The sequence below is a fragment of the Halichoerus grypus genome, chromosome 2, assembly GCF_964656455.1.
Source record: "Halichoerus grypus chromosome 2, mHalGry1.hap1.1, whole genome shotgun sequence".
In the NCBI taxonomy this organism is placed as follows: domain Eukaryota; kingdom Metazoa; phylum Chordata; class Mammalia; order Carnivora; family Phocidae; genus Halichoerus; species Halichoerus grypus.
In genome coordinates, this window is record NC_135713.1 from 38,940,107 (window position 1) to 38,956,099 (window position 15,993).

A 15,993-nucleotide genomic window follows, 5' to 3' on the forward strand; every position below is an offset into this window, starting at 1 on the left:
TTATTAGTAGTTAAGTTTTGGGGAGCAAAACCTGGGGAATCATGAATTTTTGACTATGAAGGGGTTGGTGCCACTAACCTCGGTGTTGTTCAAGGGTCAACTGTGTAACATATATTGTGCATCTACGCTGTAGTCAACACCTTGTAAGAAGCAAATGCGAAGTGTTTTGAGTTACGCAATTTAGTACATAGAATTAAATATGGTCACTTCTTCCACTTCTGCAGATGATTGACCAAAGCTGTTCTCTTTATTTTTTTTAAAGATATTATTTATTTGTCAGAGAAGGAGAAAGAGAGAGAGAGAGGGAGAGCAAGAGAGAGAGAAAGCACAGAGTGGGGGGAAGGGCAGAGGGAGAAGCAGGCTCCCCACTGAGCAGGGAGCCCGATGCAAGACTCGATCCCAGGACCCTGGGATCATGACCTGAGCCGAAGGCCGACATTAACCGACTGAGTCACCCAGACATCCCTGTTCTCCTTTTTTAAAGTCTAGCTACAATGCAAGTTATCACACAAGCAAATCGAAACAAGATTTCATCTTCTAACTATTAAATCAGGATAGATTAAAATCATTCAATAGCCTGGATTCACGAGGTAGTGGGCAATTAGGAACTGGTCTCTAGTCACTGGTGGGAGCTGTGAATTGGTACAGCTTGGGAGGGCAAGTGGAGAATATGTTTTAAAAACCTTAGAAGTGTTTATGCCTTTTGACCCTGTAATTCCACTTCAAACCCTGTAATTCTATGTTAGTATTTATTCTATGGAAATCATCAAGAAATGTGCACAAATATTCTTCTACAAAGACATTTAAATCCAAATAAACAACAGGGGACGAGTTAGATCAGCCCTGGGCAGCCATTAAAAATCATGTTTTAGGAAGAAATCCAACAACATAGAAAAATGCTAATATATTAGTAATAATAAAATCATGTTCTAAAAAATAGTATGCATGGGGCACCTGGATGTCTCAGTCGGTTAAGCATCTGCCTTCGGCTCAGGTCATGATCTCGGGGTCCTGGGATCGAACCCTGTGTGTGGAATCCCTGCTCAGCGGAGAGCCTGCTTCTCCCTTTCCCTCTGTTCCTTCCCCTGCTTGTGCTCTCTCTCTCTCTCAAATAAATAAATAAAATCTTAAAAAAAAAACAACCCAACAGTGTGCATAGCATGATCCCAGTTCTGTAAAATCATATATGAAAAAAGATTAAAAGGACAGACATCACAGTTAACGTGATTCTTTTTTAGGATACAGTTATTTCCTATTTTCTCCTTTATATAATCTTTGCATTTTCCTCAATGAACATGAATCACTTTTATAATCTTTGGTGACAAAACTCATCTTTATGCACTCCCAGCCCTATGAAAAAGATGTTGTTAGGCTTGAAACCCATGTCTCCAACCTGAAATTGTTAGCCAGTCAGCAATATTCATGAAATGTCTTGTATTAAGTGCTATAAAGATTTAAAAAGGCAACAGAAGTCATAAGCACTGCCTTTCTGCGATTTATAAGCTGATGATGACATGGAAAGTACTAGAAAGAATGAGTGACTTCTTTAGAAACAAACAAAATTACTTAAATAGCAAATATTTAGTCTTGAGCACTTTATCAGGTTATATATATATATATATATTTTAAGATTTTATTTATTTATTTGACAGAGGGAGACACAGAGAGAGAGGGGACACAAGCAGGGGGAGTGGGAGAGGAAGAAGCAGGCTTCCCGCGGAGCAGGGAGCCCGACGTGGGGCTCGATCCCAGGACCCTGGGATCATGACCTGAGCCGGAGGCAGATGCTTAACGACTGAGCCACCCAGGCGCCCTATCAGGTTATATTTTTAATTGGCTTTTCACTTTCTCTGATATATATAGCCTGATGCCTTGCACGTAATATATATTCAATGTTTGTTGAATGAATACATAAATGGATGCGTGGTTGAAATGACAAGAGACGGACACTATGGAGGTCACAGGAGCTGTGTTATCAGGTCTAGAAAGGTTCCATGACTGGGTGAGGACAGGCTTCCCAGACTGATGTTGTCCTAGTCATTATGTAACTTCATTGGTCATAAAACCTCACCATTTGTGCCTTTCGACCTGCCTCAGCTGTGGCAGAGCTTTCTACCTAAGAAATGCAAAAGGAGAGTTGCTTCGAACATTACTGGAATCATTGTTGTCCCCTTTAATTGCATGTTTCCCGTGTCCTGAGTGTGGGAAGCAGTTTAAACCCATGATTTTTTTCAAACCCTCTTGGTAACCCTTTGAAGTAGGTGTATTGTCTCCACTGTGGACGAGAATCTAAAACACAATTAAATGATTTGTCCAGCGTCACGTGACTAGCAAAGAGTGGAGTCAAACTCTAAACCAGTTCTGGTGGCCTCCTAAACTATGGGATCAGTCATCGTGCGACACACTTCCTCCTTGGAATTAGGACACAAATTTTCAGAGGTGATGAATATGCCAGACTGATACTTCTTTTCTCTTATTTCTTCTTGGTATTGTCTTTAATTTTAGCTCTTCTGGTGAGTGTGTAGTGCTATCTCATGGTAGCTCCTCATTAGTTACGTGCACCATTAATAAAGTTACTGGCCACTTGGATATGATCTTCCTTGGTGCAGTGCCTGTTCAAGGCTCTTGCTAATTTTTCCATTCAGTTGATTGCTTTTCTCTTTTTACCAACTTGAGCAGCTCTGAATCTATGCTGGCAACAGACTTGGTTTTGTCTTGCAGATTATCTCCTATTCTGTGGCTTTTTTTTTTTTCCCCCTCTTCACTTTTTCTTTTCCTTAATTCTCTCGTTCAAAACCTTTTTCTTGGGGAAAATGTCAGTTATACAAACAGAGGCAGACCACAAGTTATTGTGAACCTCCATGTCACCATCATTGGCCTTGACAGTTGTCACGGGTGGCCAATCTTATTTCATCTACATCCCCAAGTACTTCTGTTCCTTTCTCCACCTAATAAAATTATTTTGAACTAAATCTCAAGCATAATATTTCATCCATAAATACCCCTGTGTCACCAACACATACGGGCTCCTTTAAAAAAAATACACAACCACAACTCCATGATCACAGTTAGGATGAAGTAGCCTGGCAATCAATGACTACTTAATTCATAAAATGTTCAGCAAGTGCTTAGATTTCTCCAGTTCTCTCAGATTTTATTCTTTTCTTTGGAAGTTTGAATCAGAATCCAAATAAGGTCCACACTCTGCAGTTACTTGTAGACCTTTTAAGACTTTTTTTTTAAAGTAGGCTCTATGCCCATCGTGGGGCCTGTACTCACAACCCTGAGATCAAGAGTCGAATGCTCCAGCGACGGAGCCAGCTGGGAGCTCTGTAGAGCTCTGAAGACTTTGAATCTATAGGGCTTCCTCACTCTGTTTTTCTTTCCTTCCTGCCATTTAAGAAACCAGCTCTGGGGCTCCTGGGTGGCGCCGTCAGTTAAGTGTCTGAATCTTGGTTTTGGCTCAGGTGATGATCTCAGGGTTGTGAGATCAAGCCCCACATGGGGCTCTGCATTCAGTGTGGAGTCTGCTTGAGATTCTCCCTCCTTTTCCCTCTGTCCCTCCTGCTCGTGCTCTAAAATAAATAAAGCTTAAAAAAAAAAACCAACTCATTTGTCCAGTCGAGTTTCCAATAATCTGGATTTTAATAACTGCATCACCACATGTCGTTTATATACACGTCTATTCCTGTATTTTCTGTAAATCGGTACTTAGATCTAGAGGCTTCATAAGACTCAGGTTCAATTTTTTTTTGGCAAGGACACTTCATAGGTGGTATTGTACACTTTTCTTAGGAAGCATATAATGCCTGGTTGTTTCTCTCTTTATGAGGTTAGTAGATGCTGCTGATCATTGCCTGGATCCATTATTTTATTAGGGGCAGAACTTCAAAGTATAAACCACATAACTAATCTCTGGTATCATGTGACTTTTCATTGGATCCTGCTATTTTAACCTAAAAATTCGGGATGACTTGAAGTTAACAAACTGAGTGGAAGTAGTGAGGTTTGTTTCAGTTTATTTTGTGATCCTACTGGAGCCCAGGCCGGTAAACTATAGAGGGCTGTGTGTTCTCTCAGAGGCACATCTATGGTGGGGCTTGGGGCTGGTGAGGAGGGAAGAGTACAGACTTGAGGTGTTCAGGAAATGAGAATGGTGTTGGTGTGAATTTTGCAGAAGTGTTCTAAAACTTAAATGCATTAACTTCTGCTAAAAGAACAACTATGCCCAAGTACTCTCCTGGAATAGATAATGGGCTTAAGGGGGTCTCTCCAACTTTCCAACCTTCAGTGAGGGGAAAATAAAGCAGCCTCCTGAAACCCAGTTGAAACTCACAGCTCCGACTAGGTTAAAAAAAAAAAAATCCAGGGGGTTATATAGCTTACAGGTTACTGCCTCTGTCTGGGCATGTGAATTGTGGCATGCCTTTTTACACAGCAGCCTTCACTGTTTGGTGGAATAAATCACAAGAGACAGCCACGGAATTAGAATGTTGCTCTTAGAGATTCAAAATTCAACATTTCAGATATAGATCATTTGTTGGATCCACAGACAGAAAGAAGAGACCAAGCTACTTCCAGAGAAGGAGGTAAAGCCCTTTGAATACAGAGAAGATGAAAAGAACAGGAGGTGATTGACAGAGTTTGGTTTTGCACTTTGGAAGCACTTTTATGTGGTAGACACATACTTCGTTGTTGCCGCAGTAAAAAACAAAACAAAAACAAAAAATCCCCCCCAAAACCAAAAACACAAAAACAGGACAGAATAAAAGGTGCTAGCTCTAGACAGTTCTATTTAGAAAGATGCTAAAAAGAGGCATAAGCCTTTTCTGTTGTGTTTGTTTAGATTTCTAGTTTATTATTAATGGTCTCAAAAGAAACTAAATTGCATTCAAAGACAATTTTAAATCAGGAGGGCTGAAAACCAAGAATTAGGACCAAGAAAAAATATTTTAAAATCTAGAGATTCACATTGGAATTTTAACATAACCAAATCCCCCCCCCCCCATGCCCCGATACAAAAATTCTCTAGGGTCATAGAAATAATCCAATGTAACCAATGTTCCAGGAATTAAAGTCCTACAGACTCAGCAGGGGCCGAGTCTGTCCTATTTACTGCTGTGTCCCAAGCATCTAACACAATTTACTGCTGTGTCCCAAGCATCTAACACAATGCCTGGTACAGAGGAGGTGTTCCACAAAAACATGCCAAATTAATGAATAGATGAAACCCCTTAAAATTACTGAAACCGAAAGTTTCAAATACGACATAAAACCTGCAAAAAGGACAATGGTAAGTTGACTCTTGACAAGCTGTCATCTGAAAATCCTGTCGAAGCCGCTTAATAAAAGCACTGGGTTGATACACCCCATGTCTAGAAAGTTGTAAAACAACTGGAGAAGGTCCAGAGCTGAGCCTGACTTGCTCCAGATTATAGAGAATGACAGCCAGACTTACTGTTTGCATTCCTGTCTCTGCCTTTTGCTGAGCAGTTTCCGTTCCAACCAAATCTTCTCATTTTTAATTTACTCTGATATTTATATGTCTACTGATTTAACATCACATCGTACCAGTCTGGGCTTCAGGGTGCCCTTGACATGCATTCTTCTAACTGATCTTTACACGTATTATGCGCAGACCAGCCAGAAATCCTTCTTCTCTACATGAGCCTCTCAGGTGAGAATCGTGGTTTCACTTGTCTCCAGAAACAGCTTTCTTCACAGACTCCATTTAGAAACGGCTCCCCTGCCCCCTCCCCACCACCTATGTCTTCTGTAAGCTTGTCCAGACATGGAGCACATCATCAGGCCAGGCCTTCCAGTCATTCCATTGCTTGCAGAGCCATCATTTACAGGCATTTGGTGTTTTGTCTGACATCTGTTTGATCCTGGAGCTCCAGCCTTTGCCTCCATGAATCACTTGTCAGAGAAGTTGTGGCATTTTAGGCTGAGTTTCACACCTGCAAGAAAGGGTTGCCTGGGATGTAAGTGATCTGAGGCTTTTTTGAGACGACCATCTTGCCCACCTCCCACGAGGAAATAGGGACATAAGGGAGCTGGGGAGTGTGATGCTTATTAAAGGCTTATTTTCATTGTCACTGTGTGCCCTGTCCCCATGCACTTGAGCCAGGCTTTCCTCTCTGGGGACAACCCTGCCCAACTGACCTCCATGGTTGGAATGTCGCTACTAGAAAGAACTGGGCTGAAATATCTGGGTAGAATATTTTGAGAACATCAGAACCAGAAGGAGAGACTTGAACAAGAAAGGGGAAAAAAGGAATTAATCATTCTTTGTTGTTTGCAGAAGATCCTCTATGTGCGATGTGATGGCTGTTCTCATGTTGGTCCACGGATGTGGAAATGTCTGCCTCGGCAGCGGGGTGTCAGGGGTCACACTGGGTCCTAGCCAGGCTGAACCTAGCAAGGCACAAAATCGAGGAGTCCCTTTCCTTATTCTCCAAACAGGGTACCAGTGACCACATAGCTCTATACATGGTAAACAAGGTTGCTTTAAACCACCAAGCCTGAACTACTTCCTTCTAACAAGTAGTTATTCATATAGAGTATTCCATGGCAACTCCCATTTGATCAGACGACCAGAGGGGAATGTGAAAGGGTGGGGGCAAGCTAAGCCCAAGAACACCGTAGGTGGCCTTTCTAAACCAGCATCCAGTGACTAGAGCATGTGGATAGAGCAGAGATGGATGAAGATGGGAATATAGAGAAAATCCGATCGAAAAATCATGCACTTTTTATTCCACTTCGTTCTGTAAGGAAAGAAGGATGCGAGACAAGGCCTATGTTGGAGGGATTCTTCTTGGTGCCTTTTAAATTCTTTGGTTTCACAGAAAATCACTTCATGAAGAGTTTGTCACAAACAGATGAACCCCCAGGATGAGAGGTCAGAATTTCCAGCTTCGACGAAACAGTAGGTGGAAGGCCAGTTTCTCGTTTAGGTTTTAATTTAAAGAGAATGGGGAAGGGGAGGAGAAACGGATACCCCATCTGAGGCTTCTGGGTCTTACACGGGATCCTTTTCATGTTCCTAAATCGGTGCGAGGGGGGTGGGGTAGGGTGCCAAAACGCAGGCTCATCAGTCACTTCATGAATCTGAGTTGGGAAACATTTAACTCTGAGATGCAAATCATTTAATCATGCTGAGTCAGTGGTGACCAAAAGTTGTGAACCCTTGGGAGCCAGGAATTCCCAACATGATGTGATAATGCATTTCACAGCATGGACTTCAGATCTCCAGAACCCAGACTAGTGGAAAAGCAAGGCGGGGAATCTATATTCTCCTAAAGTTTCTGCATAACAAAGACAGATCCTCCCTCCCACATTCAATGAAAATGAGGGCTCCCAAAGGGCAACTCCCACTTCCCCCGTCCCCCTCCACATACTTTTGCCTTTCTGTTTGCACCATTAGGTCAGAAGGTTAATGAAAATGCACTCTAAAATTATAAAGAAGATGAAGCCAGGCATGAATATGAGGTTTCCACTGGAGTCTGAATATTCCATCTGGACATTAGGCAAACCCATTTGCTTCAAAATCGTACAGTTCTGTCCACATTTGCCTGGATAGGTCTGAGATGTTGAGGAACTTGGTAACTACTAATTGCCTACCTTGGAAATAAAACTAGGAATGCAGGTTGGACCCCAGCTTAGGAGTGAAGTGTTGGGAGCTTTCTGCGTAGTCAAATGATGTGTCGGGATAATGCTGCATTTGGGACCAAACAAGAGCTGGGGTTTGAATTTTTCATCTTCTATCATGTACTTTTTTTCTATTTCTTTCTCTTCTTCCATCCATCTATCTCTTTAGTTTTCTTTCTCACTCTCTTTCTCTTTTACAGAATACTCTCCTTCTTAAGGATGGACCTGTAAATACACAGCATTTCCTCGAGTCACTTAAAAATCTTTATTTCCTTAGGGCATCGATCACCACTGAAGGAAACAGTTCATTGCACCAGTCACTCTTAGAATATTGCTTTTACAGCAAATACAATAAGATGATGCTTTGACTGAAAGGTGACACTTTACATTAACATCGCGACTCTGCTCACTCATTCTGAAGGAAGAGCTCCCGTGAAAGTAAATCGCTGCTGAAGACAAACCAACTGGAAAAGACACTTGCTTTTTTTTTCTTTTTGGTCTTTTAAGGTTTTCACAATGGCTTCAAAGGAAATGTGAATTAATCATTTGTTTTGACCCAAGAGCAGCAGAACTTATTTTGAAGACTTAAACAGGCAACACAAATGTAAACAGAAATCTGGGACTCCCAAATGCTAAAGCTTGAAAGGAGTCAGTCCGAAAACATCAATTCTACTCAGCGTTTATTTTCATTTGAAGATAGTGGAAATCATATATAAATCACGGACAATACAAGTTCTTCTTGTCTGGCAACTGTCCACGTGAATCTGTTACCCTCCAAGTATAGATACAGATTTTTTTTTAATAGAAAGACAGGGCAATATGGCAGTTAATTAGCAACTGATACTATAAACTACAGTAGGTATAAAGTTTTGTCATATAAATTAATTGCCATTACAAAAAGGCAACTGCTTTAGCTAAGAAGGTACAAAAACGGGTAACTTCCATAAATATAACAAGAAGCTAAGTGAAGAAATACATAACAGACTGTTTTTCCTATATAATAGTTGAATATGCAAACTAAGACACCTGTGGCACTTTACATGGAAGTAGGGATAGATGTACACACACATACCACCCACCCACCACCCACCCACACTCGCCCGTCCAAGCCCCCTCCCCGCCCCCCCAAGTGGATTTCCAAAACATGGCCAATTCTAGGGTTACAAGGACAGGATGCCGCTCGGAAGCAGCAAGATGGCCAGCTCCGAACTGCCAGACAAAGAAGGAGCCTTATTGACAGTTGTAAAGCATTAGGCGTCAGACAGAAACTTGTCAAAAACAGCTGTTGTTGGGTACTGATTGATAATGTTTTCATTCTGACGGCTGAGACACTGCAGACAGTCGTGGGTCTGAGAAGAAGCCCATCGCTGGCGCACACATGAACACACACACACACACACACACACACACAGACAACGGGAAGTCATTAAACAGATGGCTAAGGAGCACTCAGCCACCAGGTCTTAAAAAGACAACATTCTACATTTAATGAACTTGCCGAGAAAGCAATGCCTAATAATCATTTATTTGTCATAGAAGATGAGCGCAACAGAACAAAAATGAAAGCAGGGATTGTGTAACTGGTCATCGGAAGAAAAGTTTTGTGCTGCTCGCGGATTACACAGTGAAAAATATTCAAGGACGCTGGAGACAAGATTGAATATGCACTTTTTTGGATCCATTCCACGGGGGAGCAAGGGGGGGTAAGCTTAAAGAAGTGGTCGATGTTTCAAAGGTAATGATTTCATTAAAATCCACCTACAAGATTAAACCACAAAAGCTGTATTTGAATGATGTATATCTTCTGGAGAATTACAAGGTATTACATCACCGTGTAATACAGTGAGAGTCTGTGGTATTTGAGAACCAGTCTGTGCTACCTAAAAATTACAAACATGTTTTTATTGCTCAGGTGAAAGGAGCAGTTTTCTATCATTTGGCCATTTTGTGTTTGAAGTGGTCAAAAGTCTACAAAATGTGCCAAAGAGTATTACATCCATAAACTTCAATATCCATAGATTATTCTTGATTTAGAAAAGGTCAGTGGTGCCAAACCTTAGTAAAACTGCACATTTATCTCTACATAATTTTATCATTTAAATTAAATGGAAAAAAAAAAAAAAAAAGAGTTCCAAAGACTGAATCTAGGCCCTAAAATGATTTGCTGCAGCCCCAGCACATTTTTTTAAGGGCCCAGTGAAACCCCTGAAAATAGAGGTTTATAATAGGAATACTGATAGACCTTTAATTACTCGTTGGAGACAATCAGAGACTCCATTAAACTCCATTAGCACTTAATGAATGAACATACAGATGATTCTGTCTTTGTTTTCTTTGTCAAATCCATGCCAGCTTAAACCCTCGTCAGTATAAACTATACTTCATTTGGCTGTTTTTAAAATTTTTATCTATTATTTTAAAAATTATCTTCTTTCAGTCAGACACTTTAAGATTTTTAGAAAAAGATACCTCTGTTATGTTGCAGCTTGACTTTATGCAGGGGAATCTTTCCATTAAAAAAATATTTGAGGACTCGATGAAATAGTCATCAGTGATGCACGCATGCATTGTGCCTAAATTCTCTCTCGTCTCAAAAACAGAAAGTTTTTGCTCTTAAGAGAGGGGAGTGAGACTTCAGATGGAATCAAGGAAATTATGCATCTTGTCTTTAAGTTCTTCCACGTTAATTTTATCTTGGCAGGACGTTCCTCTCTGATAAGGTGATTCATTGAAGTTTTTGGTGCTCATTTTTCTCTCATAATCTATAAGGCCCGTATACAAAAAAAACTCAAGAATAAAATATGATAAAATAAAATAAAAACCCCAAGAGATCTTGGAAACAATAGACATAAAATGAGGAGCCCCAGTCACATAACGCTCCACCCCCAAACCCAGGGAAAATGAGTCAAGGTTCTGAGTCTCCCTGAGTCCTTCATAAGGGATTTGATTTCTGTGAGCCACGAATTCCATCCACTTTAGCACAGAGTATAGAAGAGCTACTTAGAACAACAGAAGGAAGAGACATGCGGCGAAGATAATTAGTGGTAAACAGAGAATAAATTCTCTCTCAGTAGTGTGTACTTGACGTTAATGCCGATGATAATTCACCTGATTTACAGAATATTCACTTTAATAGAGAGATGAGAGTCTGAGATAACTAGAGGAAAAGAGACACTGAAGCCATTAAAGTCTTGATACCAAAATAAAAATAAAATGAAAAACTAACATGATAGGTTCAAGGCCTTTGGGAACCCGTGTTCTTTGCCAGATTTCACATTCTTACAGCTTCATGGTCTTTTTCTTCTAACAAATTGATCAGCTGAGAGAAGCTGTCTTTCAGTGCCTCCATGTCATCCAGCGAGCAGGGCTGCAGAATCCAGCGTTTCCCACGTGCAAGGGGTTCAAGTTCAAAATATTTTTTGACCTTAAGGGGGGAGAAGATAAATATGTTATTAGTTATATCAGAACCTTTCTAATTCCAAAAGTTTGCAAGTGACGAAGCAGGGGGGATTTCAAGGAGAACATTTATAAACTGTGATGCCTGGGACTTTCTAGAACTCCCTCCACAGCTGCTGTAATAATGTGGGTTCTATGTTGTGACCCAGGACTGTTTTCTTTAGGGGTGAGTGACCAGCTTGCAAGCCATGTCACCCATACACTTCTCAGCATGGGAGGTCTGATGGAGTCTAAGAAAGAATTACATGTACCACCACACAGGGTAGAGTATGCTGCAGACACCAGAAAGATTCAATCCAATCAAAACAACCAGCAGAGCATCCCCTACATCCCCTTGCTAACTTATGTTATTGATCTGTACCATATCCATTACTCAAAATTATTTTGACTACCAAACGCATATACAACAAATACTTATAATTTAAATGATCTTTTCTCTCTCTCCCCCTTAAATTTATAGTATCTATTTTTGAGACCTGGGAAAGCACTTTTTAGGAAAGAGGACAGAAACTGAGTATGTGTGTGTGTATATGCATATTTAAACCGTATACATATACATACATACATACATACATAAAGCCTCCCACTTTTTTTTTCTCCTAGTCCTGAATTTTCAGGGAGGTAAAAATCAAGACCTTTTAACTGGTATGTGAGTAGAGAATTTGCTATCTTTTTTTTTTTTAATTTAATTTTATTGTGTTATGTTAATCACCATACATTACATCATTAGTTTTTGATGTAGTGTTCCATGATTCATTGTTTGCGTGGAACACCCGAGAATTTGCTATCTTAAAAACCTGTTTGATTAATATCCAGTCACAAGTCATTCTTAGCATAGTGGCTGGGATACTGACTAATCGCGTCCAGGATTACCAACTCAAGACTGTGAGGAAATATCAAATTGTTATGTCTTCCAGAAGTATTGATGATCTCTCAAAGGGTATGATAAAACACAAAGCTCGTAAAGCTACGGTCCTGCCCACACTACATCACACAAGAACTGAACACTCCTTGTATAGTCCAGTGAGGTTTTACTAACATAAAATACAGTGAGTAGCAACACCAGAAGAACCATAGTTCAAAGACATTCTTGGCCAACAGATCTCATTAAATCCCATGTGCCAGGGCAAATTCCAAGGTCTTACCTTAGTCAATACTCGAGACCTAGAAAAAAATGTGTCTCAACCACATGCCATTCCCAAATGTGGTTTCATTTTGCCTCTATCATTGCAAGGACCAGAACATAGCAGAGGTACATCATCCAAAAGTGGCATTAAAATATGTGTACATTTTTTTCATGTGAGCAAGAAGATATACGTAAGAAATACTAAGGTTTTATGCTAATTTAGGAACCACAATTATGCTAACATTCTACAGTTCAAGTGTGTCTCCAAAGTCCTTCTGTAAATGTCTGCAAATTAGTAACAAATACTACTACTTAAAAAAAAAAAGCCTGTGAAAATGGAAGGACTCATCAATTTTGATTCTGAAAAGTAATGAAAATCTCATTTCAGATCAGAAAACGGGTATACAACTTCAGAACAGTGTTTGCCCGAGGTATTTTATAAATCATGTTGTTAAGAGGATCTTCCCTTATGGAAAACGTAAACTCCCTTCTAGTTTCTTTTCTTCAGAGTACTGAAAACTCACTTCCAAGAGAATCTGAAATTTGCTTGTACAATAACCAGCACTAGACCGGCTCTGCCGCACCAAGGGAGGCCAGCAGCCAGCAGGGGGAGAGAATTGGCAGCGGGGACAGGTGGGGACGCTGGTTAAGGCTACAGCTTGGAGGACGAGCTGGCTGCTCTGAAGAGTATAAAATCAGAGATGTCAGGCTCCTTGCTTCTCCCACAAAGTGGGGCCTCAGAATGCACTACAGTAGAATCCGGTATTTGATCAATAACGCCTCCCATCAAGAGGGGATGGCACGGAACATCCAACATCTGGTACATGAAGGAAGTTGTACCCTTGCCCCATTTCATAGCCTCACATCATTTTAAGTCTTGCTGATAACTGAGAAGAGGACTGGTGCCAAAAAATTCAATATTAGAATAAAGAAAAAGACTAACACAGTAAGTGCACGTTACTAACAATACTCCTTCAAATGGTTCGCTTGAAAATTCACAGAATTGATCCTGGTGGCATATTTTTTTTTTTTTTTAAAGATTTTATTTATTTATTTGAGAGAGAGAGAGCACATGAGAGGGGGGAGGGTCGGGAGGGTCAGAGGGAGAAGCAGACTCCCTGCCGAGCAGGGAGCCCGATGTGGGACTCGATCCAGGGACTCCAGGATCATGACCTGAGCCGAAGGCAGTCGCTTAACCAACTGAGCCACCCAGGCGCCCAGATCCTGGTGGCATATTAACAGCTAATTTGAAAACAATGTTAGATTTAAGCAATCACAGAACAGAATTTGTGATATTTTGCAATACGGACCAGACACAGAAAACCAGTAAGGTTTTAAGCACCCATTAGGTTGGTTTCTAGGCAACTAAAAATATAGATTATCACGCAGGCACACTTGGAAGATAATAAAGATGTCTGAAGGTAGTTTCTGAAGTTGTTCCTGCTGAATATGAAACATGAGGAGGAAATGGAAGGTTCCATGACAGGGTGGTCACCAGATAAAGGAGCCTAATGGTGTTAAGCTGACCAACATGGCTGTGTAACCTGAGATTTTTCTGATCTGTAACCTAAGTGGGTATCTCACTTACCCTGCCATACTCCCCCCAACTGGTATCCAAATGATTCCACACCACCCTTCATTTATAATATCAATTGTAAAACTAGTCTGGCATTTCAGTGAGTTTCAAGCACAGTGAGTGACTGTTTGCTGCCAGAACATAAGAGTTTTCATTACCCAGAGTTTCAGGTTTCTAAAAACAAAGCAGATAATACAAGAGAGGGGAAGATGGAGACCTCATGCTCTGACTTGAACTTTTCCAGTTAGGTTAACATTTTCATTTAGTTTTCTTTAATATATATTTATTTACTTATTTGAGAGAGAGAGAGCGCACATGTGTGAGCACATGAGAAACGGGGGGGGGAAGAGGAGGAGAGAGAGAGAATCTCAAGTAGACTCTGCGCCTAGTGTGGAGCCCCCCGTGGGGCTCGATCCCACAACCCTGAGACCAGACCTGAGCCGAAACCAGAAGTTGGACGCCTAACTGACTGTGTCACTCAGGTGCACCTTCACTTAGTTTTCTCATATGAACTTGAACTTCAAATTTCACCTCCTGTGTATTATTAAGATACAAATTACAGTCACATTTGACTTGTCAACCATGTCTTTTTGTTGTTGTTGTTCTTTCATAATGTTGATGTATACTTTTAAAGAATAAGGTATTTAAGGTTGACCAATGTAAATCATATGTTTTGAATACTTAATCAGCCGCTTAGATATTATGCTTCATTGGAAGCTGCAGGAAAGAGGAGCAGGTGACTGCTTCGCACTGGCTTCTAGAGACATCAGAATCCAGCTGCCTGGCAACCTGTAGTCAGCTGGCTATTTTCGGGTTAGCCGAAGAGAGTGGGCATTGGTTAGTGGCCATGTGTCCACCCTAGAGATAGGAAAACAAAGCCGCCATAACCTATTTTGGCTATATCATCAGAACCCTCCTTCACTCACTGTGGGGTGACTGTGGGATGACGTGCATGACTGCATTCCATTGATTCCCACATCACAGTTACTGTAGAGTCCTAATAGAACAGAGACAACTCGGCGCCATCGCTTTGCTGCTCACGTTTGTAGCAGCTGTGAAATCGGGTAGGAGATGTCCTTGATGTTTCTTTGAGTAGAGAAATAATAATCCTTTCCGACTTGCAGGACCTCTAATGGGGTTATGTAATGATACCGATTTCCCTATCTTGCCCTCACTTCACAAGCAAAAATTTCATTTTAATTCTTGCAAACCTATTGTGACTAAATTTCTGGAAGTCATATAAATAGTTTCTGAACTGCAGTAATGGTCTTCCCTTTTAAAAGCCTGCAAATCTCATTTTATTTATAACAATAACTGCTTGTTTTTCCTATTTTTGTTATTAAAGCATGTAAGTAGTGTGTGCCCAGGGTTGGCCTCATTTTCCTTTAAACACTCTGGGGAGCAGGGGAGAGAACAGTCCAGAAGGGATGACTTAGTGTTTTTATGTGACACAGGGCTAAGTTCTAAGCCCAGATACTTATAAACAGTGCTTTGACCCACATGAATGTGTTGTAAGACATTAAAAAGGGGGCCAGGGGTGGGACAATTCTTTACTACATGGGACTGTGCTGTGTATCTTAGAATATGTCACCCCTAGTCCTGGTGACCTTGATGCCATTAGCCCCGACCAGTCACTGCTGTAACTAAAAATGCCTCACCTGGGGTGGCACTGATGCAGGTATCTCTCGCCCTGTTTGGGGCAATTTAGCTTGTTTTCACACTGGAGATAGAAGCTGGCTATCTTTTCTGCACGTACTTCTCTAGATCCCCACCTACCCACAACACACATATTCCCCCTGGGGAAAAAACTAGCAGGTTATAATGGACTCCTCTCAACTTGAGGGTGGTTGTGGTAGGTTGTCGTAGGGTGAAGATCAGTACAAGGAGCTTTGAAAATGTGGGTCCTGACAGTTGGCTTCCCATAACTTCATTCATTCAATCACCACTTCCTGGACGAAACTGGCGAGTGTGTGAAGGTGGTGTGAGTGTGCCCCACTCCACCTGCCCATGTGTGGGGTTCCACTGATTAGAGCAGAAAACTGTAAAACAAAAAACAGAGACAACAGCCCGAAGGGGGGGGCTGTCCTCATCATCTGTATTAGCGGATTACAAGCCCCCTCCCCCCTGGCTTTTTAGTGACCATAAAAAACGGTTTAATACTGCACACTTTACTAAAGGCTTTTTC

General features: G+C 41.1%; 1 protein-coding gene across 3 annotated transcripts in view; it reads right to left on the reverse strand.

Moving 5' to 3' along the window:
* Nucleotides 1–4,442: 4,442 nt before the first annotated feature.
* The window catches only part of ARL15 (ARF like GTPase 15), a 552,355-nt gene continuing 540,804 nt past the window's right edge, over nucleotides 4,443–15,993 (reverse strand). For 2 of the 3 annotated variants that reach the window (XM_078066714.1, XM_078066712.1), the window contains one exon: nucleotides 8,314–11,074. In XM_078066714.1, coding sequence (XP_077922840.1) covers nucleotides 10,922–11,074 — 153 coding nt within the window. In that variant the 3' untranslated portion in view covers nucleotides 8,314–10,921. Of the gene's footprint in view, nucleotides 5,961–8,313; nucleotides 11,075–15,993 lie in introns of those variants that run through there. The other variant, XM_078066713.1, reaches the window with a different exon arrangement.